Source organism: Thamnophis sirtalis, unplaced genomic scaffold, assembly GCF_051295495.1.
Source record: "Thamnophis sirtalis isolate CommonGarterSnake01/CBP01778 unplaced genomic scaffold, rThaSir2_p1.2 scaffold_2, whole genome shotgun sequence".
Classification (NCBI taxonomy): Eukaryota; Metazoa; Chordata; class Lepidosauria; order Squamata; family Natricidae; genus Thamnophis; species Thamnophis sirtalis.
In genome coordinates, this window is record NW_028261382.1 from 74850974 (window position 1) to 74875833 (window position 24860).

At 41.1% G+C, this 24860-nt stretch overlaps 1 protein-coding gene across 1 annotated transcript in view; it reads left to right on the forward strand.

Moving 5' to 3' along the window:
* Positions 1-402: 402 nt before the first annotated feature.
* The window catches only part of IDO2 (indoleamine 2,3-dioxygenase 2), a 30192-nt gene continuing 5734 nt past the window's right edge, over positions 403-24860 (forward strand). Inside the window, exons 1-8 of the mRNA XM_087706122.1 lie at positions 403-564; positions 2762-2857; positions 11148-11267; positions 13597-13715; positions 15044-15058; positions 16509-16608; positions 18087-18204; positions 22317-22368. Coding sequence (XP_087562248.1) covers positions 466-564; positions 2762-2857; positions 11148-11267; positions 13597-13715; positions 15044-15058; positions 16509-16608; positions 18087-18204; positions 22317-22368 — 719 coding nt within the window. The 5' untranslated portion in view covers positions 403-465. The remainder of the gene's footprint in view (positions 565-2761; positions 2858-11147; positions 11268-13596; positions 13716-15043; positions 15059-16508; positions 16609-18086; positions 18205-22316; positions 22369-24860) is intronic.

Sequence of the window (24860 nt, forward strand, 5' to 3'; positions counted from 1 at the left end):
TTTTTCATAGTGTGGTGACCAAAATTGGATGAAGTATTCCAGGTGTGGTCTTACTAAGACTTTATAGAGTGGTGTTAGTACCTCACCTTCCAACTCTGTTATTCTGTATCTCTTTTGTTTTTTATTCTTATCAAACGAGTTGGCAGTTTTTGCCTTTAATGATTCACTTTGTAGATGGTCCCATCCCTTTGAAATTCTTTTCTGTTTCTGAATTTGGCCTTTTTGAGGGTGTTATCAGCGCACCACCCTGATGTTTATCCAGCGTCACTGATCATTGGTCAGTGACATTCAACAGGCCAAAGGTCTGGGACTATGAGGAGAGGAAATACTTCACCTAATCAAAATCTATTAATAGTTACAAGTAAGGTTGCCTTGGTCAGCAGTTACTGTGGGATTCTGAGCTTCACTTCATCCCAAATTCAGTCAGCTAAAAATTCCCAATCGTGGCTGTTAAATCTCATAAGAATGGAGAACTCTACACTTTCTGTGAAACAGAAGCCGGCATTCACACTGAAGAGATTTCATATTTCTGAAGACTATGGTTTCCTTCTTCCAAATCCACTGGTAGGTACAGCCTTTTACCAAAAACTAAAGGTGTGGGAAGAAGGAGAAAGCGTTAAAATGCTGGGTCCAAGGAAGAAAGGAAGTTGAGGAAGAAGACTCCCTCTGATCTTTCCCATGATTGTCTACTTATCTTGATGGATTTGGGCTTGCAGAGAGAGGCAGAATGATCTGGGATTGTTTTGGGATTTGGGATTTGAATATTTAAGAGACCCTACACCACTTCAGAGAAATGGTTATCCAACATCTTCTTAAAAACTTCCATCCAAAACTTCTGGAGGCAACTTCTGTTCCACTGATTAATTGTTTTAACTGTCAGGAAGTTTCTCCTTAGTTCTAAGTTGCTTCTCTCTTTGATTAGTTTCCGCCCATTGCTTCTTGTCCTTCTCTCGGTTCTTTGGAAAATAGCTTGACCCTCCTCCTCTCTGTGGCAGCCCCTCAAATATTGGAAGACTGCTATCATGTATCCCCTGGTCCTTCTCTTCACTAGACTAGCCAGGCACAGGTCCTGCAACCGTTCCTCATATGTTATAGCCTCCAGTCCCCTAATAATCTTTGTTGCTCTTTTCTGCACTCTTTCTAGAGTCTCAACATATTTTTAACAGTATGGTGACCAAAACTGGATGAAGGATTCTAGGTGTGGTCTTACTAAGGCTTTAAAACAGCTTGACCCCCCTCCTCTTTGTGGCAGCCCCTCAAATATTGGAAGACTGCTATCATGTCTCCCTTAGTCCTTCTCTTCACTAGATTAGCCATGCCCAGTTCCTGCAGCCGTTCATCGTATGTTTTGGCCTCCAGTCCCCTAATAATCTTTGTTGCTCTTCTCTGCACTCTTTCTCAACATCTTTTTATATAGTGGCGACATAATGAATGTTGTCTGTCTCTAAATAAATAGAGACTTGAAGATACCATTCCATTGAGCTAGTGATCTGTGAAATGACATAAGGTAAGTTTTGTTGGGAGAAGAAAGCTTCTTTTTAATGGATCTTTTTTTCATTTTTCACGCAATCAAATGCCTGTAAAAATGCATAACCTTCTGGGACAAAAGATCTAAGGAGAGAGAATGATTGAAGCTAGAAGAAAAAATATATATAATTGATACAAAGTAAATGAGAATTAAGTCTGCTTTACATAGTAGTACATTGCTCAGAGTAGGTAGAATGTTGTTAGGTAGAATGGGATGCTATGTAAATTAGATGAATGAATAAATAAAATCAGTTACCTTAATGTCAATTATGAATATATTCCCTTCCCACATGCTGAAAAAGTTTCTTTCCATGCCTCCCCAAGCTCTTTGATGTGTCCTTCTACTATATCTCTTGTTGAGAGTTGAGACTCTAGAAAGAGTGCAGAGAAGAGCAACCAGGATGATTAGGGGACTAGTGGTCACAGCATGTGGGGTTGGCTAGTCTAGTGAAGAGAAGGACCAGGGGAGACATGAGAGCAGGGTTTCAATATTTGAGGGGCTGCCACAGAGAGGAGGGAATCAAGCTGTTTTCCAAAGCACCTGAAGGCCAGACAAGGAATAATGGATGGAAATGGATCAAGGAGAGATTCAACCTGGAAATAAGGAGACATTTTTCTGACAGTGGGAGCAATCAACCCATGGAACAGAAGTTGCCTTTGGAGGTTGTGGGAGCTCCATTCCTGGAAGCTTTCAAGAAGAGACTGGACTGCCACCTGTCAGAAATGGTGTAGGGTCTCCTGCTTGGGTAGGGTGGGGTTGGGCTAGATGACCCACAAGGTCCCTTCCAACTCTGTTAATCTGAAACAAATCTGGCTTAAAGAAAAACAAGGAACAAACAAATGACATTCCCCTATCCTCACACAAATCCACTGTATGTTGGCCAAGCTTAGAATATCTGTTCTTCGGGACACCGGTAGCGAATGTGAAACTGGATTTTCTAGCTGGCGCAGCTGGGAATTAGCAACTATTGGAGAACTCCAAGTTCTCAATTTCTCCACTTTGAGGATGATAATTCCTTTTAGAAGTTTTTTTTTAAATTAAAGAGTAGAAAAACTGCACTGAACTATCCTCAACATCCTAAGCCAGTGTTCACAGTAGGCATTGGATGCTGGGAATTGTAATCTCACAATGACTAAGGATCATGGGCTCTCCATTTCCAATCTAATCTGAACAACTCTATGTATACAATTAATTTATATAATCACATTACTTTTTTTGACCTCTCTTTTTAAGAAAGAACTTCCTCCTTTCTATAGTCCATGGATGGAGATTGCTCATCGGTTAGTTTACTTAATTGAGAGCCATCAACTTCGTTTCCAGGTCAACAAGGTACTGAAATTCCTTCTCACGCATGACATTTAACCATGGAGATCTGACATTGTGCTTCATCATGCTCTAGGACAGGGGTCTCCAACTATGGCAATTTTGTGGACTTCAACTCCAAGAGTTCCTTTGCTGGTTGGGGAATTCTGGAAGTTGAAGTTTACAAGTCTTAAAGTTGCCAAGGTTGGAGACCTCTGCTCTAGGAAGCATGTTTCCTTTCTTTACTGCATACTAGAGGAGTGGATGCTAACTTCCCTATCAGACTTGTCTTTGAGTTGGGATCTCCACTTTTACTTTTTGAAACACCCTGAACCATTTGTGTATATTGTGGCCCGTCAACTACCAGCAGAGCTGGCAGCAAAGTCATACAGTGAGGAGGTTGAGGAGGAGCATGGGCCAGTCTTGGAGGCTGGGGAAGGCTCGGACGAGGGCTCTGCATTGGAGGCAGAGACAGGGCCAAGGCCATCTAGCAGTGATCAGGTGCCTATGGAGCTAGACAGCAGTGAGGCAGAAGAACAGCTGGAGCCTGTTCCTAGTATGCGCATGCACAGAGCTGCCAGAAGAAAAGAACAACTGAGAAATCAGGGTAGACTTGGGAGTAAAGACAAAGGTGGAAGGGGATTGGCTCCTCCCATAGGAAATAAAAGAGGAGCGAAAGGGGAGTGGGCTTTTGCAGGAAACCATTCATTCATTCATTTCAGGAGTGTGAAGATCTGTCCGTGAATCTCAGAGACTCTGTGCCCAGTCTTTCCTTGCACAGTACTGCGTTTGGAAAATATTTACATGGCAGCTTTCCAAGATAGATAAGGTCTGTGGTTATAAATATTCCTTTGAAAGACTGTTTGCCAGGCCTTCCTTGAATGTGATGGAGAGGAATTCACATTTGTTTAATAAAAGGGGTTTTGTCTGCCTCGTGCTTTTTGGGGAAGCCTCGGTCAGAACAGTGTGCTCTCAGTATTTGTCTTGCTAAAAATAGGATATGAATTGGCAGGAGATATTTGATTTGTGAGTGTGAGGCAGGACAAAGCAAGAGGAAGAGAACAAAATTTTTGCAAACTGTTTGGAAAGGTAAACAAAACATGCATTCTTTAAAAATACACCTGGAATAGTGAACCCTCTGCTTTTTTCTCTGCAATGCTGCAAAAGTTCCTGTAGATGGCACTTGTTCCACAGAAGAGAAAATAGCGTTGCTTAGATGTCATATTTAAAATCTGCTTTCTATTTATATGTAATCCTGTAATTTACATGTAATAAATGACACATCAAAAGACAAAAGAAAAAGTAACAAAAACAAGAGGGTGTAAAAAATAAAAAGAAAGCATACAAGGCTTACAGTCTTTCCCCAAAATGTTTTTGTTGTGTTCTTTGACCAAATCTGTTTAGCCATTTTGGCAAATTCTGACATTCCCTCTCCTTTTAAAGTAGACTGGTAACAATTAATATAAAGAACTTGAACATTGGGCACTATCTAACAAAATGAAATTCAATGGTGAAAAAAAGTAAAGTTCTACAATTAGGCAAGAAAAACAAAATGCACAGGTCCAGTATAGGTGGTACCTTGCTCAATAGGAGTAACTGTGAGAGGGATCTTGGAGTCCTAGTGGACAGCCATTTCAATAGGAGCCAGCTGTGTGCAGCAGCTGCCAAAGAAAGCCAACACAGTTCTAGGCTGCATCAACAGAGGGATAGAATCAAGATCACATGAAGTGTTGACACTGCTTTATAAGGTTATGGTAAGGCCACACTTGGAATATTTGCATCCAGTTTTGGCCACCACCATGTAAAAAAGATGTGGAGACTCTAGAAAGAGTGCAGAGAAGAGCAACAAAGATGATTAGGAGACTGGAGGCTAAAATATATGAAGAATGGTTGCAGGAACTGAGTATGTCTAGTTTAATGAAGAGAAGGACTAGGGGAGATATGATAGCAGTGTTCCAATATCTCAGGGGTTGCCACAAAGAAGAGGGAGTCAAACTATCCTCCAAAGCACCTGAGGGTAGAACAAGAAGCAACGGGTGGAAATTAATGAAGGAGAGAAGCAACTTAGAACTGAGGAGAAATTTCCTGACAGTTAGAACAATTAATCAGTGGAACAACTTGCCTCCAGAAGTTGTGAATGGTCCAACACTCGAAGTCTTTAAGAAGATGTTGGCAACAGCATCAACAATCATCGGCCATCGATCAAGGATCTACAACAACAAATCTGGAAGCAATGGGAGGAGCTAGACCTAAGGTTAAACAGGCCGTGCAGGAAGCTCTAAAAATGCTTCAACCAACCAAAAATGACAACTAAGATTTTAACATGGAATGTCAATGGACTGAACTCTCCACAGAAGAGGAAGAAAATATTTCATTATCTCAAACAGTTTAAGAACGATGTAATTTGTTTGCAAGAAACTCATATCAAGTCAACTGATCAAAAATATTTGATCAACTCAAAACTTGGTCAACATTTTGCAGCTTCTGCTATGGAAAAGAAGAATGGTATAGTTGTATACTTAAGAAAAGATATGAAAGCTGAATTAATAGAAGCAGATCCCTTCGGAAGATATATTGCTTTAGACTTAATCTTAGAAGGGAAAAAGACATTACTTTTGGGAATTTATGCTCCCAATCAACAGCAAGATAGATTCTATAGAAATCTTCATGCTAAATTAGCACAGTGGGACTATAGTTCCTGTATACTATTGGGTGACTGGAATGGAGTGATAGACACTAAGAGAGATAAGAAGATTTCCCGCCTAAATACCAAGATGCGAGCAAAGTTACCCAAATCTTTCTTTGACATTATGGATGATTTTGAATTGAGAGATATTTGGCGAGAAAGAAATGCAGAGGAATATGACTTCACTTTCTTCTCGGACAGGCATCAATCCCTTTCAAGGATTGATTTTATCCTAACCACTAACGATTTGCTTTCTAGGGTCAAGAAAACAAAGATTGCAGTTAGGGTCCTTTCTGACCATAATCCAGTTTGGATGGAGTTGGGAAGGGTAGTGCAGGCAAAAAGGTCTTGGAGATTGAATGAAAACTTATTTAGATATGAAAAGTATATTAATGATTGTAAAAAATTATTATCTGAATATTTTGTTTTGAATATGAATAAGGGTACATCTATGGAATTTGTATGGGACGCAAGCAAAGCGTATATGAGAGGAGTTTTGATGAATATAAATAAAACACATAGAAATAAGCAAGGGTTAAAACGAACAGAACTGGAAGAGGAAATTAAGAGAAAAGAGCTGGAGTTAACAATGAACCCAGACGATACAAAGGTTAAGGAAACTATTAACATATTAAAATCTCAATTTGACATGTTGATCTCTGACCAGGTGGCTACTAATCTATTATATGCAAAACACAATACTTTTTGTAATGCAAACAAACCTGGCAGATGGTTAGCTTATCAGATTAGGAAAAAAAGGAAAACTCGAAATATATCTAAACTGTTTTACAGAGGGAAGGAGGTGTTTCAACAGGAAGAGATTCAAAAGGCTTTCTGGGAATTTTTTACAGAACTGTATAAAGGGGATAAAATTAATGGTTTAGACATAGACAAATATTTAGACAAAGAGAAAATACCTTCAGTTAGAGAAGAACACAGGCAAAAATTGAATCAACCAATAACCTCGGGGGAAATCCTGCAGGTAATTAAGCAATTAAAGTTAGGGAAAGCACCAGGTACAGATGGCTTGACAGCGGTTTACTATAAAAACTTACAGTTAGAAATGGTAGAACCTCTTAGAGAATTATTTAATATGATTCAAACGGAAGGTAAAGTCCCTCCATCTTGGAAGACAGCGTTTATATCTTTGATACCCAAAGAAGAACAAGATACTACTCAACCCAAAAATTATAGACCTATTTCATTGCTGAATGTAGATTATAAAATTTTTACTAAAATATTAGCAAATAGGTTAATGTTGGTCATTCAACAATTGATACACACGGACCAAACAGGTTTTATACAAGGGAGACAGATGAAAAGTAATGTTAGATTAATTATTAATGCATTAGAATATTTGGGAAAGAACAACCAGATCCCTGCTGCGTTTATATTTTTGGATGCTGAGAAGGCCTTTGATCGAGTTAACTGGCAATTTCTGTTGAAGATACTGCAAAAAATGCAGATAGGAGATAACTTTCTACAGTCAATTAAAGCAATATACCAACAGCAAACAGCACAAATTATAGTCAATGGAAGTCTAACAGACTCTTTTCAAATTGGAAAAGGTACAAGACAGGGCTGTCCTTTGTCCCCATTATTGTTTATTATAACTTTGGAAGTATTGTTGAATAAAATACGGGGCTTGGATGGTTTAAAAGGGATCAAGATTAGGCAGCAAGAATATAGAGTCCGCGCTTTTGCGGATGATTTGGTCATAATATTGGAACAACCGCAGGAATCTAGTATGGTTTTAATGAATATGATTAATCAATATGGTCAAGTGTCGGGCTTTAAAATAAACTTAGGAAAAACCAAAATATTAGCTATAAATATGAATATTAAACAAAAGGAAGAATTAGGAGTGATGCTAGGATGTGAGGTAGTTAAAAAAGTTAAATATCTTGGAGTTAACATTTTAACTTCAAATGGGAAATTATATAAGCATAATTATGAACCACTTTGGCATAGCATACGGACAGAGATGAAAAAATGGGAGAAATTGCACTTATCTTTGCTGGGTAGGATAGCGGCAGTGAAAATGAACATTTTACCAAAATTTTTATTTCTCTTCCAAATGTTACCTATACTTAAAAAAGATGCGAACCTTTTAGAATGGCAGAAGGGTATCAACAAATTTGTGTGGGCAGGAAAGAAGCCGAGGGTAAAGATGAAAATAATGCAAGATGTACGTGAGAGAGGAGGATTGAAACTACCTAATTTAAAAATATATTATGATGCAGTGGTATTATCTGTAATTAGTGACTGGATTCACTTAACCAATGATAGAATATTGAACATTGAGGGACACGATCTGGTATTTGGTTGGCATGCTTACCTGTTATTCAACAAAAAATTGGATAAGAACTTTAAAAGTCATATTTTAAGAAATGCTTTATTGCGGGTCTGGAAGAAATATCAATATAAATTAAATGACAAGATACCCATGTGGGCAATTCCTAGACACGCAATTGAAAATATGAATACAGCACAAAAACAGGACAGAATTACCTACAGACAGCTTCTTACCTCGGAAAGGGGGGTATTACAATTAAAATCTTTAGAGGTATTAAAAGAGGAGAAGGTAGTTCAAACATGGTTCCAGTATGGGCAATTACAGGCTAGGTGGAAAATAGATCAAAAAATTGGTTTTATTCAAGTTGAGGATAATTTGTTTAAACAAATAAGAGATCAAAGCTTAATGCATATAAAGAGGATATATAATGTATTGATACAGATGGATTCGGAAACAGAATTAGTTAAAGATTGTATGATAAAATGGGCTCAAAATATTGAGGAACCAATAATGTTGGATACATGGGAAAGAATCTGGGTAAGAAATGTGAAATTTACACAAGCTCAAAATCTGAGAGAAAATTTTTACAAGATGTTCTATAGATGGCATTTAGATCCTAAAAAGTTGGCTTCTATGTATCCGAATGTACAGCCTAAATGTTGGAGATGTGGTTCTCTCGATGCTACATATTATCATATATGGTGGACCTGCCAAAAGGTTAAAGCATTTTGGATAAAAATATGGTGGGTCATGCAAAATGTTTTTAAAAGAAGGATAAAGTTTAGTCCTCAGTTATTTTTACTAGGTATATGTACTGACTTTACAGTGGTAGAGACCAATTTGACTCTGCACCTGATAACTGCAGCAAGACTGTTGGTGGCGCAATATTGGAAGAAGGAAGACTTGCCTACAATTCAAGAATGGACATTGAAAGTAACAAACTTAGCTGAAATGGCTAAAATATCGGCATATCTCAAAGATCATTCAAATGAGAGATATAAATGAGACTGGAAAAAATGGATTGATTATATACAAAATAAATACGGGACTAAGAAATTCCAGTTAGCCTATGCTTAAGATCAGAAATGATTTAAATTGTTTAAAGTTAGTTCAGTAAGAAGAAGCTAAGGTCAATCTAGAATGTCATTAATTTCTTTATTTCTTTTTTCTCAATAGATTTTAGACTGTGTTAGTTAAAATTCTATACCGTGTACGGGTTCTGGGAAGTCGGGGGGGGGGGAGGAGGAGGGGGGGTGGGGGGGTGGAGGGAGGGAGGGGTACACAAAAAAAAATAATTGTACTTCAATGTTTTAATGATTGACAAATGATGACATATTTGTGTTTTTTTTTAAAGAAAAATAAAAAAAGTTCTGTTAAAAGAAGATGTTGGATAGCCATTTGTCTGAAATGGTATAGGTTTTCTTGTCGAGGCAGGGTGTTGGACTAGAAGACCTCCAAGGTCCCTTCCAACTCTGCTATTGTATTGTATTAAGAATTTAGTACTCAATAATCAATAATATTGATGAGAAGGGATGATAAAGGTAAAAGAGTTCCAGCAAACACTCTTTTTGAAACAGGGCAATGTGGCACAGCAAATCTCTTGCCCATTTCTTCTCGGTTTTTCTGTGTTAGCTTGCTTTTTGTGAAGCAGTAGCAGTACCAATGCCTCATTACTGTTTCATAGTCTCATTTCTAAGGGACTAGGACTAGGGACTAAGTGGCTCAGTGGCTAAGACTCTGAACCTGTCGATCAGAAAGGTTGGCAGTTTGGCAATTTGACTCCCTAGCACTGTGTAACGGAGTGAGCTCCTGTTACTTGTCTCAGCTTCTGCCAACCTAGCAGTTCAAAAGCATGTAAAAAATGCAAGTAGAAAAATAGGGACCACCTTTGGTAGGAAGGGAACAGCGTTCCATGCACCTTTGACATTTAGTCATGCTGGCCATATGACCACGGAGACGTCTTCGGACAGTGCTGGCTCTTCAGCTTTGAGAGTCGGGAACAACTAGCACGTATGTGTAAGGGGAACCTTTACCTTTACCTTAGTCTCATTCCTAATGGGTAATAGCTCTCATATCCATGTAGCTGAACTGGGAACAACATATAGCCAACCCACACTTGAAGTTACCTTATTCATGTTTTAATAGGCCATGTGCAGGAGCTACAGTGGCGTTAGAGTGCTGTATTGCAGGCTAACTCTGCCCACTGCCAGGAGTTCGAAGCACAGTGTGACATATAGTCATAAGTCACTTTTTCCAGTGCTGTTGTAGCTTTGAATGGTCACTAAATGAAGTGTTGTTAAGGACTACCCATGCAGCAATCTCTACTGTATGCTTCCCTTCCTCTTTGTTTCTTTCCTTTTCAACCATTCTTAAGGGTTGCACTAGATAATGAGGTGTGATCAGTGATTTCCTTTCTAGTGTTTGATGTATGATGGCTGATTTACACACCGCCATCTTCAAGCTGCAGAAATCGGGTGCTAAATGCACAGGCTTGTGGCTTCCTAGCCCTCAGCAGCTGTTGCGTTGTGATTCGCTGGAGAAAAATGGGAGTTTTGCAGGCGTTATGTCAGAATGAAAAAGGCAAACTTATCAAAGTTAAATAGAAATGGAATGAGTTTATTGATCAGATGTCTTCCACAGGAGAAGGTATTCAATTGTGTAAAAAAGGGTTCAGATGGTATGAAAAACTGCTTTTATGTATTTATTCTTAATAGAATAGTCTTTAGTGGAAGGAAGGAAGGAAGGAAGGAAGGGAAAGGAAGGGGGAAAAAGGAAGGAGAAGAAGGGAGGGGAAGGAAAGAAAGGATGGAAGGAGAAGGAAGAAGGAAAGGAAGGAAAGGAAGGAGAAGAAGAAGGGGAAGGAAGGGATGGAAGGAGAAAGAAGAAGTGCACAAAAGGAAGTAAAGAAAGGAGAAGGAAGAAGGGAAGGAAAGGGAAGGGAAGGAAGAAAAAAGGAGAAGAAGGGAAGGGAAGGAAGGAAAGAAAGGAGAAGGAAGAAGGGAAGGGAAAGAAGGAAAGGAAGGAAAGAGAGGAAAGGAAGGAAAGGAAAGAAAGGAAGGAAGGAGACGAAAGAAGGGAAGGAAAGGAAAGGAAGAAAAGGAAGGAAAGAAAGAAGGAAGGAAAGGAATCACTGGAGGCTTTCAAGAAGAGACTGGACAACCATTTGTCTGAAATGGTATAGGTCACCTGCTTGGGCAGGGAGTTGGACTAGAAGACCTCCAAGGTCTCTTCCAACTTTATTGTTCTGTTCTATGAGGGAGGGAGGGACATGGTGGTGGGATGAAACCCATTAATAACAATATTAATTTTCTTTAACGATTTTTCTCTTTCAACAGATGCCTCTACTAAGCTGCCAGTACCTCCAAGGCCACCGAGAACTCTATTTGGCCCACCTGGTCCTCAGTTTCATCACGATGGGCTACGTCTGGCAGGAAGGCGAAAAAGAGGTCCCCAAGGTATATTAGCCCATACTTGAGAATGTTGGTCTTTCTTAAGATTTGGCCCAGCGGTATCTGCAGGAAACCAGGAGGATGCAAAGGGTAAACCCAGATGCAATGGTGCCACCCTACAAATGCCACAATTAAATAATGCTGGTTTGCCAAGTGCCCAAATTTGATCCTGTGACTATGGGGATGCAGCAATGGTCATAGGTGCAAGGAGCAGTTATAAGTCACTTTTTTGTTGTTATAACTTTGAAATGGGCGCTAAACGAATGGTTCTAAGTTAAGGTCTGCTTGTAGTCTTCTTCAGTGCTTTTAGTCTAACATTGGGCAATAGGGACTTACAATTTTTTTTACTTTTTGTCCCAAAGTTGCTTTTATTTCAAGAGGCAACTGGACTTTCTAGGTTTTTCTTTTGAAGACGTTTAGCTTCTCATCCAAGAAGCTTCTTCAGCTTTGACTGGATGGTGGGGAATGGAAGGGTTTATATTCCTTGCAGACAGCTGGACATTTTGCATCCTTTTAGAGAGTTGTTGAGGCCACTTGGAGGTTTATCTTTGTCCTCAGGGTCACCTGAGTGGTGCAAATGGTTCCTGTAGTCTGCAGTTTTCCCCCCCTCTGGAAATCCGTTCCTACTCCCACACCATTCAAAGGTTCTTCATCCCAAATTGTATGGCTAAAAGTCTGTAGAGATTCTCAGTCTTCCAGTCATGGTTGTCCCAAAGGTGCTTTTTCAAGAGGCAACTAAACTTTTCATTTGAAGACGTTTCGCTTCTCATCCAAGAAGCTTCTTCAGCTCTGACTGGATGCGGGGGAATGGAAGGATTGATACTCCTTGCAGACAGCTGGATATTTGCATCCTTTTAGCGCTGTGATGGCGAACGTATGCCACACGTGGCACATGTGGAACATGGAACCCTCTCTGTGGGCAGGCGAACCATCACCCCAGCTCAGCTCTATAGTGCATGCTTGGCCCCCCTCTCACTGGCCAGCTGATCTTTGGGTCACTGCCACGCATGCACAGGAGAAGGGGAGCTGATGCATATGGGGGGGCGCACATGTAGGCACAGGGGGCGGGGGAGCAGTGCACCCCCTGTGCTTTGTTTTTGGTCCCAGGAGGCTGCAGTGAGCCATGCTAGGCCCAAAACGAGGCGTGCAGGGTGGGGTGGGTTCGAACACACATCCGTGTGTGTGGGTGTGTGGCACATACATGTGCATGGGGAAGGGCGCATTGTAATGCGCGCATTGCATTATGCATGCACGCTTTTGGCACAGGACGACAAAAAGGTTGGCAAATCAGAGGTGGGTTTGGACTGGTTCAGCTGAACCGGTATGGTTTGGCAGCCCGGGTCTCTTGAACCGGCAGCGACGCAGGCCTGCCACACCCCCGAAACAGTTCTCCAATGGGGCCACCATCTTGATTTTTGGTTCTGCGCATGCGCAGAACAATTGTAACTGCACAAATTTATTTATTTTCTCTTTTTAATGTTTTGCACATGGGCAGACCTATTTTTGTGCAAATGTGCGAGCGAGTGAAGCAAGAGTGCAACATTTTTGAGCACACTAAACTGGCAGTAATGCCGGAAGCAACCCACACCTGGTGCAAATGGGTGAGTTGCAGTGGTGAGTTGCAGGGGGCACGTCCCGGTACGGGCATACCAGTGCCTGCCTGGAGCACCGGGTACTGTTCCAGTACAGTGCTCCAGAGGGCCCACCCGCCCGCCTGAGCTCCTTTCCTGTATTTGAGCTCTTTGGCGCTTCCGCGTACAGAGTGCACGGCACCTGTGCCATGCTCCGCCCAGCAGCTGGAGCGTCGCTGAGGCTTGCGGAGGTGTCGCAAGAGGTAAGGACGCATGTGTGTGCTGCGCGCGTTTATGTACATGCTGTGCACATTCATGTGGTGGACCCCGGGCCTCATTGCACCGTATCGGTTGCACCAGGATCTGGTGTGCAGCCTTCTTGGAACTGTCGACAGGACTGTTCAACAGTTCCAAGAAGGCTCCACACCCATTTGCACCATGCAGGTGACCCTGAGGACACAGCTAAACCTTCAGGTGACCTTAACGGCCCACAAAAAGAATGCAAATGCCCTGCTGTCTGCAAGGAGTGTAGATCATTCCACATCCAGTCAGAGCTTCTTGGATGAGAAGCGAAACCAAGAAAGAAAAACCAAGAAAGTCCAGTTGTCTCTTGAAAAAAAGCACCTGTGGGACAACCATGACCTGCATGACGGAGAATCTCCATAGGCACTTTCTTCTTCTTCTAACCATCTGGAACTCTACTTAAACCCAGTAAGACGCGGTCATGGGAGAGCTGGGGTTGACCTGCTGGTCTTGTCTTTCAGATCTTGCCACGAAACCTGGCCATCCCTTTTGGAGAAGTCTCTGAAATGCTAAGTCTGCCTCCAATCCTGGTCCACACGGATTTTGTTCTGGTGAACTGGAAGAAGAAAAATCCCCAGGGGTAATAAATCTATTGGCAATGACATCTGTGCTTAATCGTTGGAGATCAATCATAGCTGGAATCGGGAACCCAAGGGGTTTGAATGAATATAAAGGTTCATCGCCTGTTAACGCTCTCTACAAGAATCTGAACTACTAACGGTCAAAGCAAATGGGCGGTGGATAAGAGTCAGTGGAATTCAAGGTGGCCTGTAGACAAGAGTTAGCGGAATCTCTTTTTTTTTTTTGGTGGGGGGGGAATAGAATTTTTTTATTTTTGTTCTCTTACATACCATTTTAAGTATACATTAACATAATTCTTCTTCTCCTTTACATTTGTCATTCTTATACATTTATTATTTCATTTAATAGGTTATAATATAAAGTTTGGGTTGCTTTATTTACCATCCCTTCCTCCTGTTGTGACACCACCTTATTTTCCCTTTCTCTTCTACCTAGCTCCCTACGTTCTTCCTTTCTCCGCTCCTTCCCCTTCCTTCTTCCCTTACCTTTCTCCTACTCTTCCTCTTCCCCTCCCTACCCCCTCTCCTTCTCCTCCTCTCCCTTCCATCCTCCTCTCCTTGCCTCTTTCTTCTTCTTTCCCCCGTCTTCCTTTCCTTCTCTCCTACTCTCTCCCTTTCTTTTTCTATTGTTGTAGGTGTCTCCTTCAGATATTTCCTTGGGATGGTATTTCGAGTCAGCGGAATCTCTGATGGGCACGAAGGCACTCGAGACTGATGACATGGCTTGACCCATCCCTCTGGCTCAGTCTGGCCATCTTCTACATCAACCTTAAATGTTGAATTGTCTAATGGGATGTTTCCACATGGAGCAGTTTTTGTTATCAGCAACTTTTTTTTAAAAAAAAAGCAAATGACCATAGAGTTTATTAGAATTCTAATATTAAAGAATTACATTAGAACAATAGCTTACTAGCTCTGTTAATATTTCACGAGGCGCAAGGTTGACTCAGCCTTTCGTCCTTCCGAGGTGGGTAAAATGAGGAGCCAGATTGTTGGGGGCAAGAGGCTGACTCTGTAAAACCCCTTAGAGCAGTGTTTCCCAACCTTGGCAATCTGAAGATGTCCGGACTTCAACTCCCAGAATTCCCCAGCCAGCGAATGCTGGCTGGGGAATTCTGGGAGTTGAAGTCCGGACATCTTCAAGTTGCCAAGGTTGGGAAACACTGCCTTAGAGAGCGCGGTAAAGCACTGTGAAGCGGTATATACATCTATGTGCTATTGCTATTGTTGTTAAAAGCACAGTTGTACCATGATGGACTTTACTGATTTCATCTCTTGATTTTGCTTCCTTGGGTATGTTGGTGGATGTCATCTCAATTTCTCCAAGGCGTCTGGAAATTGAGTAAGTCTTTGAGAATCCTTAGGTTGTTTTGTTTTGCAGGACAAGATTGATTTAGTGATCACCTTGGAGTCAATTTTCAGGCTGTTTGAAGTCAAACAGCTGCTACTTTTAGGAAGACAGCTTATGTTTACATTGTTCGCAGCTCCTATTTTTTTTTGCCAGTTATGCTCCCACGGAATAGCAAACGGAGATTTAGGAGAATCATTTTTCTCCATCAAACAGTTGCTTGGTGGTAGGTTGCAGCTTTCCTCTCAAGCGCAAATGGCAAACTAACCAGAAATGGGTTTGTTTAGCAAGTAATTGCTTGCCTCCTTTCTGGGCCATTACTGACACCCAAGGTGTATTTGACTCTTTATTTCACCGAGCTTTGTTTCTCCTTGGCTTAGGATTCTCCATTGGAATTCTAATCTAATGCCAAATTGAGATATGCCCTTCAGTGGTTCTGGTTTATTTCATTTTTCATTGTTAAAGGTAAAGGTTTTCTTGCACATATATGCTAGTTGTTCCTGACTCTAGGGGGCAGTGCTCATCTCCGTTTCAAAGCCGAAGAGCCAGTGCTGTCCGAAGATGTCTCCGGGGTCATGTGGCTGGCATGAATAAATGCCGAAGGTGCACAGAATGCTGCTACCTTCCCACCAAAGGTGGTTCCCATTTTTCTACTTGCATTTTTAGGTGCTTTCAAACTGCTAGGTTGGCAGAAGCTGGGACAAGTAAAGGGAGCTCACTCTGTTATGCAGCGCTAGGGATTCGAACCGCCGAACTGCCGACCTTTCTGATCGACAAGCTCAGTGTCTTGGCCACTGAGCCATCACTGTAACGCTTCCTTTTTTAAGTTACTTATAAAGAAACAGAGTGGGGAAAAAAAGGCTACCAATCCTTTTGGTGTTCAGGCACGAGTGCCTTGTGAGAGGGAGCACATGCAGTGAATAAACTTGCATAAGGTCAGTCAGGAATTACCAAACATCATACAGCAATATGCAATATTGTTTTTATTGGAATTCATTGTTGAGATATATTTTTATGCAACAGCTACAATAGTATCAGCCAGTAGATAGCACTGTTTACAAGTTAGGATCTATAGTACTGTATATACTCTATGCTGTTTTGTTCCTGTTTCCTGTCACAGTTAAAATAGTTGAGCAGTAAAGCACATGGTGACTGTACTCTTTGTTTACTCTGTGCTGCTGTAGAGAAACAGAATTTTTTGGCCAAACAGAATTTGCCCAAAGAACAGCCTGAAAATAGCTTGAAAAAAGGTTATTTTCTGGGCTGTTTTCCATGCATGCACATGTATTTCGGTTTGGGCATTGGGTGGCGAAAATGTTTGCCATCACTGTTAAAGATTGTTTTGTACACCTTGGGCTTTTTCAGAGAAACAACCCTTCCTTTGAAAGAAGTAATAAACACTTGTACCTCCTTTTCTAGACTTTTGGTTTTGTTCTCTTCCCAGGAATCTGGAGCCCATAGTTACCTTCCCTGGAGGAACAAGCACAGTTGGGTTCATCCTTGTCAGTTTACTGACTGAGAAAGTTGCTGCACCAGGATTGAAGGTCTAGTCGTCTCCTAAATTAATTATCAATGTTTGCTTTGGCTGTTTTTTAAGGGATCGAGAGGAGCATTCCCCAGCATTTTGGCTAATCTGAAAACTTGTTGAGTTACACCAAACAAGCTAGACTAGGTTAAAACAAGCTGGTAGCCTATAATTTAGCAAATAGTGGTAATCCAACCAGCGTCAATGTAGTCATTACATTAAGTTCTACTCCAGGAGTATCAAATTTAATTTCATTGAGGGCCACATCAGGGCTGTGTTCAGGGGAGAGTTCCTGCCAGCATTACTACCAGTTCAGCGCCCCAAAATGTTTGCTATGCATTTGCACCTTAAAAGGTCTGTGCATGCACACCCACCAAGCCATGCTTAAAAAAGGAAAAAAAAATGTTTTTTTTCAATGACAATTGTTCTGTGTATGTGCAGAACAGAAAATCAAGATGGCACCGCCAAGGATAGAACCGGTTTGGGTACGTGTCCAGCCGAGTTACTACCTACTTGGCCGAACCAGTCGAACCAGTAGGAACCCACCTGTGGTTGTGTTTGACCTTGGGTGGGGGGCTGGGGGGTGCGTGGCTGGGGTAGGTGTGGTCAGCTCAATGTCACTCATGTTGGGGGCGCCTGTGGTGACCCGAGAGCTCTGCCAGTGAAAACAGGCTCCTGAGCTTCGTTTTCGGCTGCGTTGGCCTCCTGCAACCCTCTGCGACTGAAAAAGGAGCTCCGGAAGGCCGCACACAGCCCTCCCAATCTCCCTTTTCATTGGAAGAGGAGCCGAGGTGGCGCAGTGGTGAAATGCAGCACTGCAGGTTACTTCAGCTGACTGCAGTTCAGCAGTTCGGCTGTTCAAATCTCACCGGCTCAAGGTTGACTCAGCCTTCCATCCTTCCTAGGTGGGTAAAATGAGGACCTGGATTTTGGGGGGCAATATGCTGACTCTGTAAACCACTTAGAGAGGGCTGAAAGCCCTATGAAGCGGTATATAAGTCTAACTATTGCTATTGCTTTGAGCCAGTCCGTGTCTGTTTCCAGGGCGACCCCATAGGCCGTATCTATGTGTCCCAGGGGCTGGATCCAGGGTGGGTTCCTGTCGACATTACTGCTGGTTTGGTGCGCACATGTGCATTTGCACCTAAAAAGGTCTGCGCACGTGTGCAATGTTAGAAAAGGGAAATAAATTACATTTTTGCAATGAAGGTTGTTCTGCGCATGCATACAGAAAATCAAGATGGTGGTGCCGAGGATAAAACCGGTTTGGGTGCGTGTCTGACTGAGTTACTACCTACTCATCCGAATCAGTACAAACCGGTATGAACCAGTACGAACCAGTAGGAACTTACCTCTGAAATCAACGCTTTAAAAATAAATACATAACCAGCAAAATGCAAAGCTCTAATGAAGCCAATCGATTCCTGCAAGGCAATTCAGCATTGCTGGGGATCAGGCAGCATGTGAATTTAAACAGAGTCGTCTCCTTTCCTGCAGGCAATTGCCAAGGCTGTGAATGGACTTCTTCAGCCAGATGACCAAATCCTGGCTGAAGCCTTGCAAGAAGTGACAAACACACTTCAAGAAATGACCAAAACTCTGAAGAAAATGCATGGTAAGCCTGTGACCCCCACATACTTAGATATAGGCATAAAACATCAGAGTTGGAAGGGACCTTGGAGGTCCTCTAGAGTCTAGTCCAACCCCCTGCTCAAGCAGGAGGGTTTATACCATTCCAGATTGGCTGGCCAACCTCTTCTTCATGAGTTGGCAATAAAAACATACTCCTATTTAGAAATGTCCACTGTAAGAAAATATTAATGTTTTAATATTATATATTAAATAATAAAATAATGAAAGGGACACGGTGGCTCAATGCCTAAGATGCTGAGCTTGTCAATCAGGTTGGCAGTTCAGTGGTTTGAATCCCTAGCACCGCATAAGGGAGTGAGCTCCTGTTACTTGTCCCAGCTTCTGCCAACCTAGCAGTTCGAAAGCATGTTAAAAAATGCAAGTAGAAAAATAGGGACCATCTTTGGTGGGAAGGGAACAGCGTTCTGTGCACCTTCAGCATTGAGTCATGCCAGCCACATGACCACGGAGATGTCTTCGGACAGTGCTGGCTCTTAAGAGCCGAGGTGGCACAGTGGTTAGGGTGCAGTACTGCAGGCCACTTCAGCTGACTGTTATCTGCAGTTCAGCAGTTCTAATCTCACCGGCTCAAGGTTGACTCAGCCTTCCATCCTTCCGAGGTGGGTGAAATGAGGACCCAGACTGTGACTCTGTAAACCGCTTAGAGAGGGCTGAAAGCCCTATGAAGCGGTATATAAGTCTAACTGCTATTGCTATTGCTATACTCAGCTTTGAAATGGAGATAAGCACTGCTCCCTAGAGTTGGGAACGACTAGCACATATGCGCAAGAATGTGAACATGCATATATTTTGTTGGTTTTGGCATGCACACTTTGGGCACTCGTTCCGGAAATGGTTAGCCATCACTGTAGAAAAATAAGAACCACCTTTGGTGGGAAGGGAACAGTGTTTCTATTCTGATTGAGGATCGAACTTCCTGGCAGTCAGAAGAATTAGCCTGCAATACTGAATTCTAACCACTGCGCCACCACGGCTTATATACACTTATGTAAGACTCCTGTGTTTTGTTTTGTTTTTAAAAAAAAGATGCAATCAAAATTGCCTTAATCTCAAACCGGAATAAAATACCCGAGAGAGAGAGAGAGAGAGAGAGAGAGAGAGAATAGCCCATGGATTCTAATTGCACCTGAACTGCACAGGGATAAATTTAGTAAGAAAACCATTTTGCTGAATCTTCCTCTAGGGTTGCTCCGGGGAGAACATTAGAAAGAGCATCAGTAGTTGTGACAGGAGAGAGAGTAAATCTTTAATGCTGCAAGGAGGCTTTGAATTTCCCTCTGTGCTTGACAGATCTCAGATGCTTTTGAATCACAGTATTGTGTGGCTCAATATCGTTGATTTGTTGCTTGGTTATTTTCTCGGCCTTTTTTGCAGCCTCAATATTAACGAAGCCTTTGATGATTACCCACCGTTTAGTTCTGTAATGATCTCTTGTGATTAGGGAAAGAAACCTCCACTGGGGGCTAGAATGGAGGCTCAGCCAAATGAATAGAATTGTTTCAAATGTTGGCCCCTCTCCTGCCTCCAATCTCAGTGCTGCATTTGGTTCACATTCTCAAGGTCAATAAATAAATAAACTTTAAAAGGCAGAATGCGTCACTTCTCACAGGCAGCAGAACCAGAAACAAGTCGTAGTTGTACCCTGTATTATGGAAAATGACCAACTAATTTTGCATTGAATAATATAATACAAACCTCATCTTCTTTGAATGACCCCATAATCCCTTGCAAGGTGGAGCTTGGGCAACTAAAGAGAGCAGTGGTGGGATTCATTTTTTTTACTACTGGTTCTGTGGGGGTGGCTTGGTGGGTGTGGCAGGGGAAGGTTACTGCAAAATCCCAATTTCTTCCTAATCAGCTGGGACTCGAGAGGCAGAGAATAGATGGGGGCGGGGCCAGCCTGAGGTGGCATTTACCAGTTCTCTAAACTACTCAAAATTTCTGCCACCGGTTCTCCAGAACTGGTCAGAACCTGCTGAATACCTCTGGAATGGGGCTAGCAGAGTGTTTTAGTGGCCAGATGCCCTTCCTGTCACCAATGTGGAATTTTGTTCAACAGATACTGTATATATATGTTGTTCAACATATACTGTATATGCCCAGAGGAAAAATAAATCAACCTCTAGCTAGGATTGAATAATAATAATAATATGATATGATATGATATGATATGATATCATATCTCATATCATATCACATCACATCACATCACATCACATCACAACACAACACAACAATATAACAACATAACATAACATAATATAATACAACACAACATAACATAACAAAAGAACATAACAATATGACATAACATAACATAACAATAACATAACAATATAACATAACATAACAATATAGCATAACAAAACACAACATAACAATATAACATAACATACCGTAACGTAACGTAACGTAACATAACAACATAACAATATAGCATAACATAACATAACAAAACACAACACAATATAACAATATAACATAACAAACTGTAATGTAACGTAACATAACATAACATAACATAACAACATAACAATATAACATAACAATATAACATAACGTAACGTAATGTAACATAACATAACATAACATAACAATATAACATAACAATATAACATAACATAACATAACAATATAGCATAACATAACATAACACAATATAACAATATAACATAACATACCGTAACGTAACGTAACATAACATAACATAACATAACAACATAACAATATAACATAACAATATAACATAACGTAATGTAACATAACATAACATAACAATATAACATAACAATATAACATAACATAACATAACAATATAGCATAACATAACACAATATAACAATATAACATAACAAACCGTAACGTAACGTAACATAACATAACATAACAACATAACAATATAACATAACAATATAACATAACGTAACATAACGTAACATAACGTAACATAACATAACATCACAACATAACAATATAACATAACAATATAACATAACGTAACGTAACATAACATAACATAACATAACAATATAACATAACAATATAACATAACATAACATAACATAACAATATAGCATAACATAACACAACACAATATAACAATATAACATAACATACCGTAACGTAACATAACATAACATAGCATAACATAACAACATAACAATATAATATAACAATATAACATAACGTAATGTAACAATATAACATAACATAACATAACATAACACAACACAACATAACATAACAATAATATACAACACAATACAATATAATTAGCATAACGTAGCATAGTATAAGATAACATAATGTAACGTAACTTAACATAACATAACATCACATAACACCACACCACATCACATAACATAACGTAGTGCAGTGCAGTGCAATGCAGTGCAATGCAATGCAATGCAATGCAGTAAAATACAATACAATTATGGTTAGGACAAACATCCTCTTTGTCTTCAATAGAAAACAAACAAAGGTCATATTTGATGGTCCATAGAGCAGGCATGCAGAATTGCAGAATAGCAGAGCTGAAAGGGGCTTGGGGAGGTCTTCTGCTCGAGCAGGTCTCTTCTTAAAAACCTCCAGGGATGAAGCACCCACAACTTCTGGAGGCAAGTCGTTCCCCTGGTTAATTGTTCTCACTGTCAGGAAATTTCTCCTCAGTTCAAAGTTGCTTCTCTCCTTGATTAGTTTCCACCCATTGCTTCATGTTCTGCCCTCAGGTGCTTTGGAGAATAGTTTGACCCCCCTCTTTTTTGTGGCAACCCCTGAGATATTGGAACACTGCCATCATGTTTCTCCTAGTCTTTCTCTCTATTAAACTAGACATACCCAATTCTTGCAACTGTTCATCATATGTTTTAACCTCCAGAGCCCTGAAATTATCTTTGTTGCTCTTCTCTGCACTCTCTATCTCACAGCATTGCTGTTGAGCCATGTGCCACCTATTCTGTATTTATGCACTTGATTCTTCTTGTGTAAGTGTAAAATGTTACATTCATACTTAACCTTGCACTTATTAAGTATATCCGGCAAACTGACCTGATCTTTATGTGCTCTGATTCCTAGATTATGTGGATCCTTCAGTCTTTTATGGAGTGACAAGAATATTTTTTTCTGGGTAAGTACAGCTACATCCCTTTGGTTTTAAAAAGCATTTTCCAAGGAGACCCGTAGAGAGGAGCAACTGTTGATATTGAGAAAACCCACAGTGCCAACTGACTTGGGGGCTTTCCTTGTTCTCTAAGAACTAACCCAAACATCTGTACTGATTAGACATGGCAAACAAGGGTTCCTACCATTTTCCTTTGGGATGTACTATTCCTTTTCACAATTTTCAGAGCATTTATTCCGAAGTGATACATAAGGCTACAAAGCTCTCTATCTGTTTGGGAAGGGGGGATAGCTCAGGATTATCCTCACTTCGTACCTCCCTCTTTGGGAAGGATATTTCAGGACTAAACTTCCTTCTTCTTTCCCCTTTCTCTCTCTCTCTTTCCTCCCTCCCTCCTCCCTCCCTCTTTGGAAGGGTATCTCAGGACTAAACCAACTTCCTCTTTTCCACTTTCTCTCTCCTCCCTCCCTCCCTCCCTCCCTCCCTCCCTCCCTCCCTCCCTCTTTGGAAGGGGTATCTCAAGACTAAACTTCCTTTGTCTTTCCCCTTTCTCTCTCTCTCTCCTTCCTTCCTTCCTTCCTTCCTTCCTTCCTTCCTTCCTCCTCCCTCCCTCCCTCCCTCCCTCCTTCTTTGGGGGGGGGGTATCTCAGAACTAAACTTTCTTCTTTCCTCTTTCTCTCCTTCCTTCCTTCCTTCCTTCCTTCCTTCATCCCCCTTTTTTCTCTCTCTCCCTGCTTCCTCCCTCCCTCCCTCCCTCCTTCCCTCTTTGGGAGGGGTATCTCAGGACTAAACAACTTCCTCTTTCCCACTTTCTCTCTCCTCCCTCCCTCCCTCCCTCCGTCTTTGGAAGGGGTATTTCAGGACTAAACTTCCTTTGTCTTTCCCCTTTCTCTCTCTCTCTCTCCTTCCTTCCTTCCTTCCTTCCTTCTTCCTCCCTCCCTCCCTCCCTCTTTGGGAGGGATATCTCAGGACTAAATTTCTTTCTTCTTTCCTCTTTCTCTCTCTCTCCTTCCTTCCTTCATCCCCCTTTTCTCTCTCTCTCCCTGCTTCCTCCCTCCCTCCCTCCTTCCCTCTTTGGGAGGGGTATCTCAGGACTAAACTTCCTTCTTCTTTCCCCTTTCTCCTTCCTTCCTTCCTTCCTTCCTTCCTTCCTTCCTTCCTTCCTTCCTTCCTTCCTTCCTTCCTTCCTTCCTTCCTTCCTTCCTTCCTTCCTTCCTTCCTTCTCCCTTTCCGTTCCCTCCTTCCTTATCTTTTCTTCTTGAGCAACCATTCATCTCACCCCATCCTTTGGCCTGCATTTTCCATTAATATATTGTATATGTTTTTAAACCCCATTATTTTGATCCTCCCCAAATCACATTCCTTTGGTGTGAGAGGACAGATTTCAGCACGAAGGATGCCTTCATTTGTTGCTCCACTTCAAACATGTGAACTGTGCAGAATTTGCATCGAAATCTGAATTGGAGGAGTGCCCTCCTGACCTTTCTGACTCCTTAGCGTTGCTTTGAGAAAGTGCCTGGACTGTAAACGAAGGAGGAAAATGGATGAATCCCACCCCTGACCAGCACACTCTCAATCCAAGTCTTTATGACCCCTTCTCTTGCACAAAGCATGCCGGGGGTGGGGTGGGGGCTGTTAATCTCTTCCTTAATGTTTGGTTTCCCAAGGCCACATTAGCTAATTGTGTTGCCTTCACTTAATCAAGGCCCCTCATTAAACCTTCATTAAAATTCGGATGTGTTGAAGCAGAGAGGGGAAGAAATGATACTTAGGAGGAAGTGGAACTTGACTACAAAGCAAAATTCTCCCTTTGGGCATTGCACAATCCCTACGTGAATACAAACTTGTTGCTAGATTGCCGGTATAAAAGTAGGTTACGAGAAACCATTTTGCCAGGGTTCCAAGTAAGACCCCCAATGAAAGAAAACTCAGAGGCTTGAGTTCCTCAAAGTTCCATTTTATTAGAGATGTCATATTGGCACATCTGGGAAAACCTGAATCTGAAAAGCTCCAGGTTTTCCCCACCCAAAAGAAAGTCCAAGTCCTTTCTTTTAAATAAAATTTTCATTTTATTTTAATTCAAACATCATCTTCCATTAAGCAGTGTGTCATCTGGGTACACATATATTGTGTGCAAATATTTTATACAACAACAATTACAAATTACATCCATATTTATTATTTTATCTATTCTTAACTTAATATTAATATATACCATACCTAATACTGTAACAATCCTCTTCTTAACTTATTTAGCTTTGTTAAAACATTCTCTTATTTTACTCCTTTGCTTTCTTCCACTTTTCATATTTATTCTCTAACCATGGAGAAAATAATTATATTGTAATAATCAGATAGTTCCTTCTCTTTAATTTCAAATGTTAACCTATTCATTTCTGCACATCCTAATATTTTCCTAATCACATCCTCATCCATAGGGATATCTTCATTTTTCCAATTTTGGGCAAATGCAATCCTACCTGCAATTATGACATCAA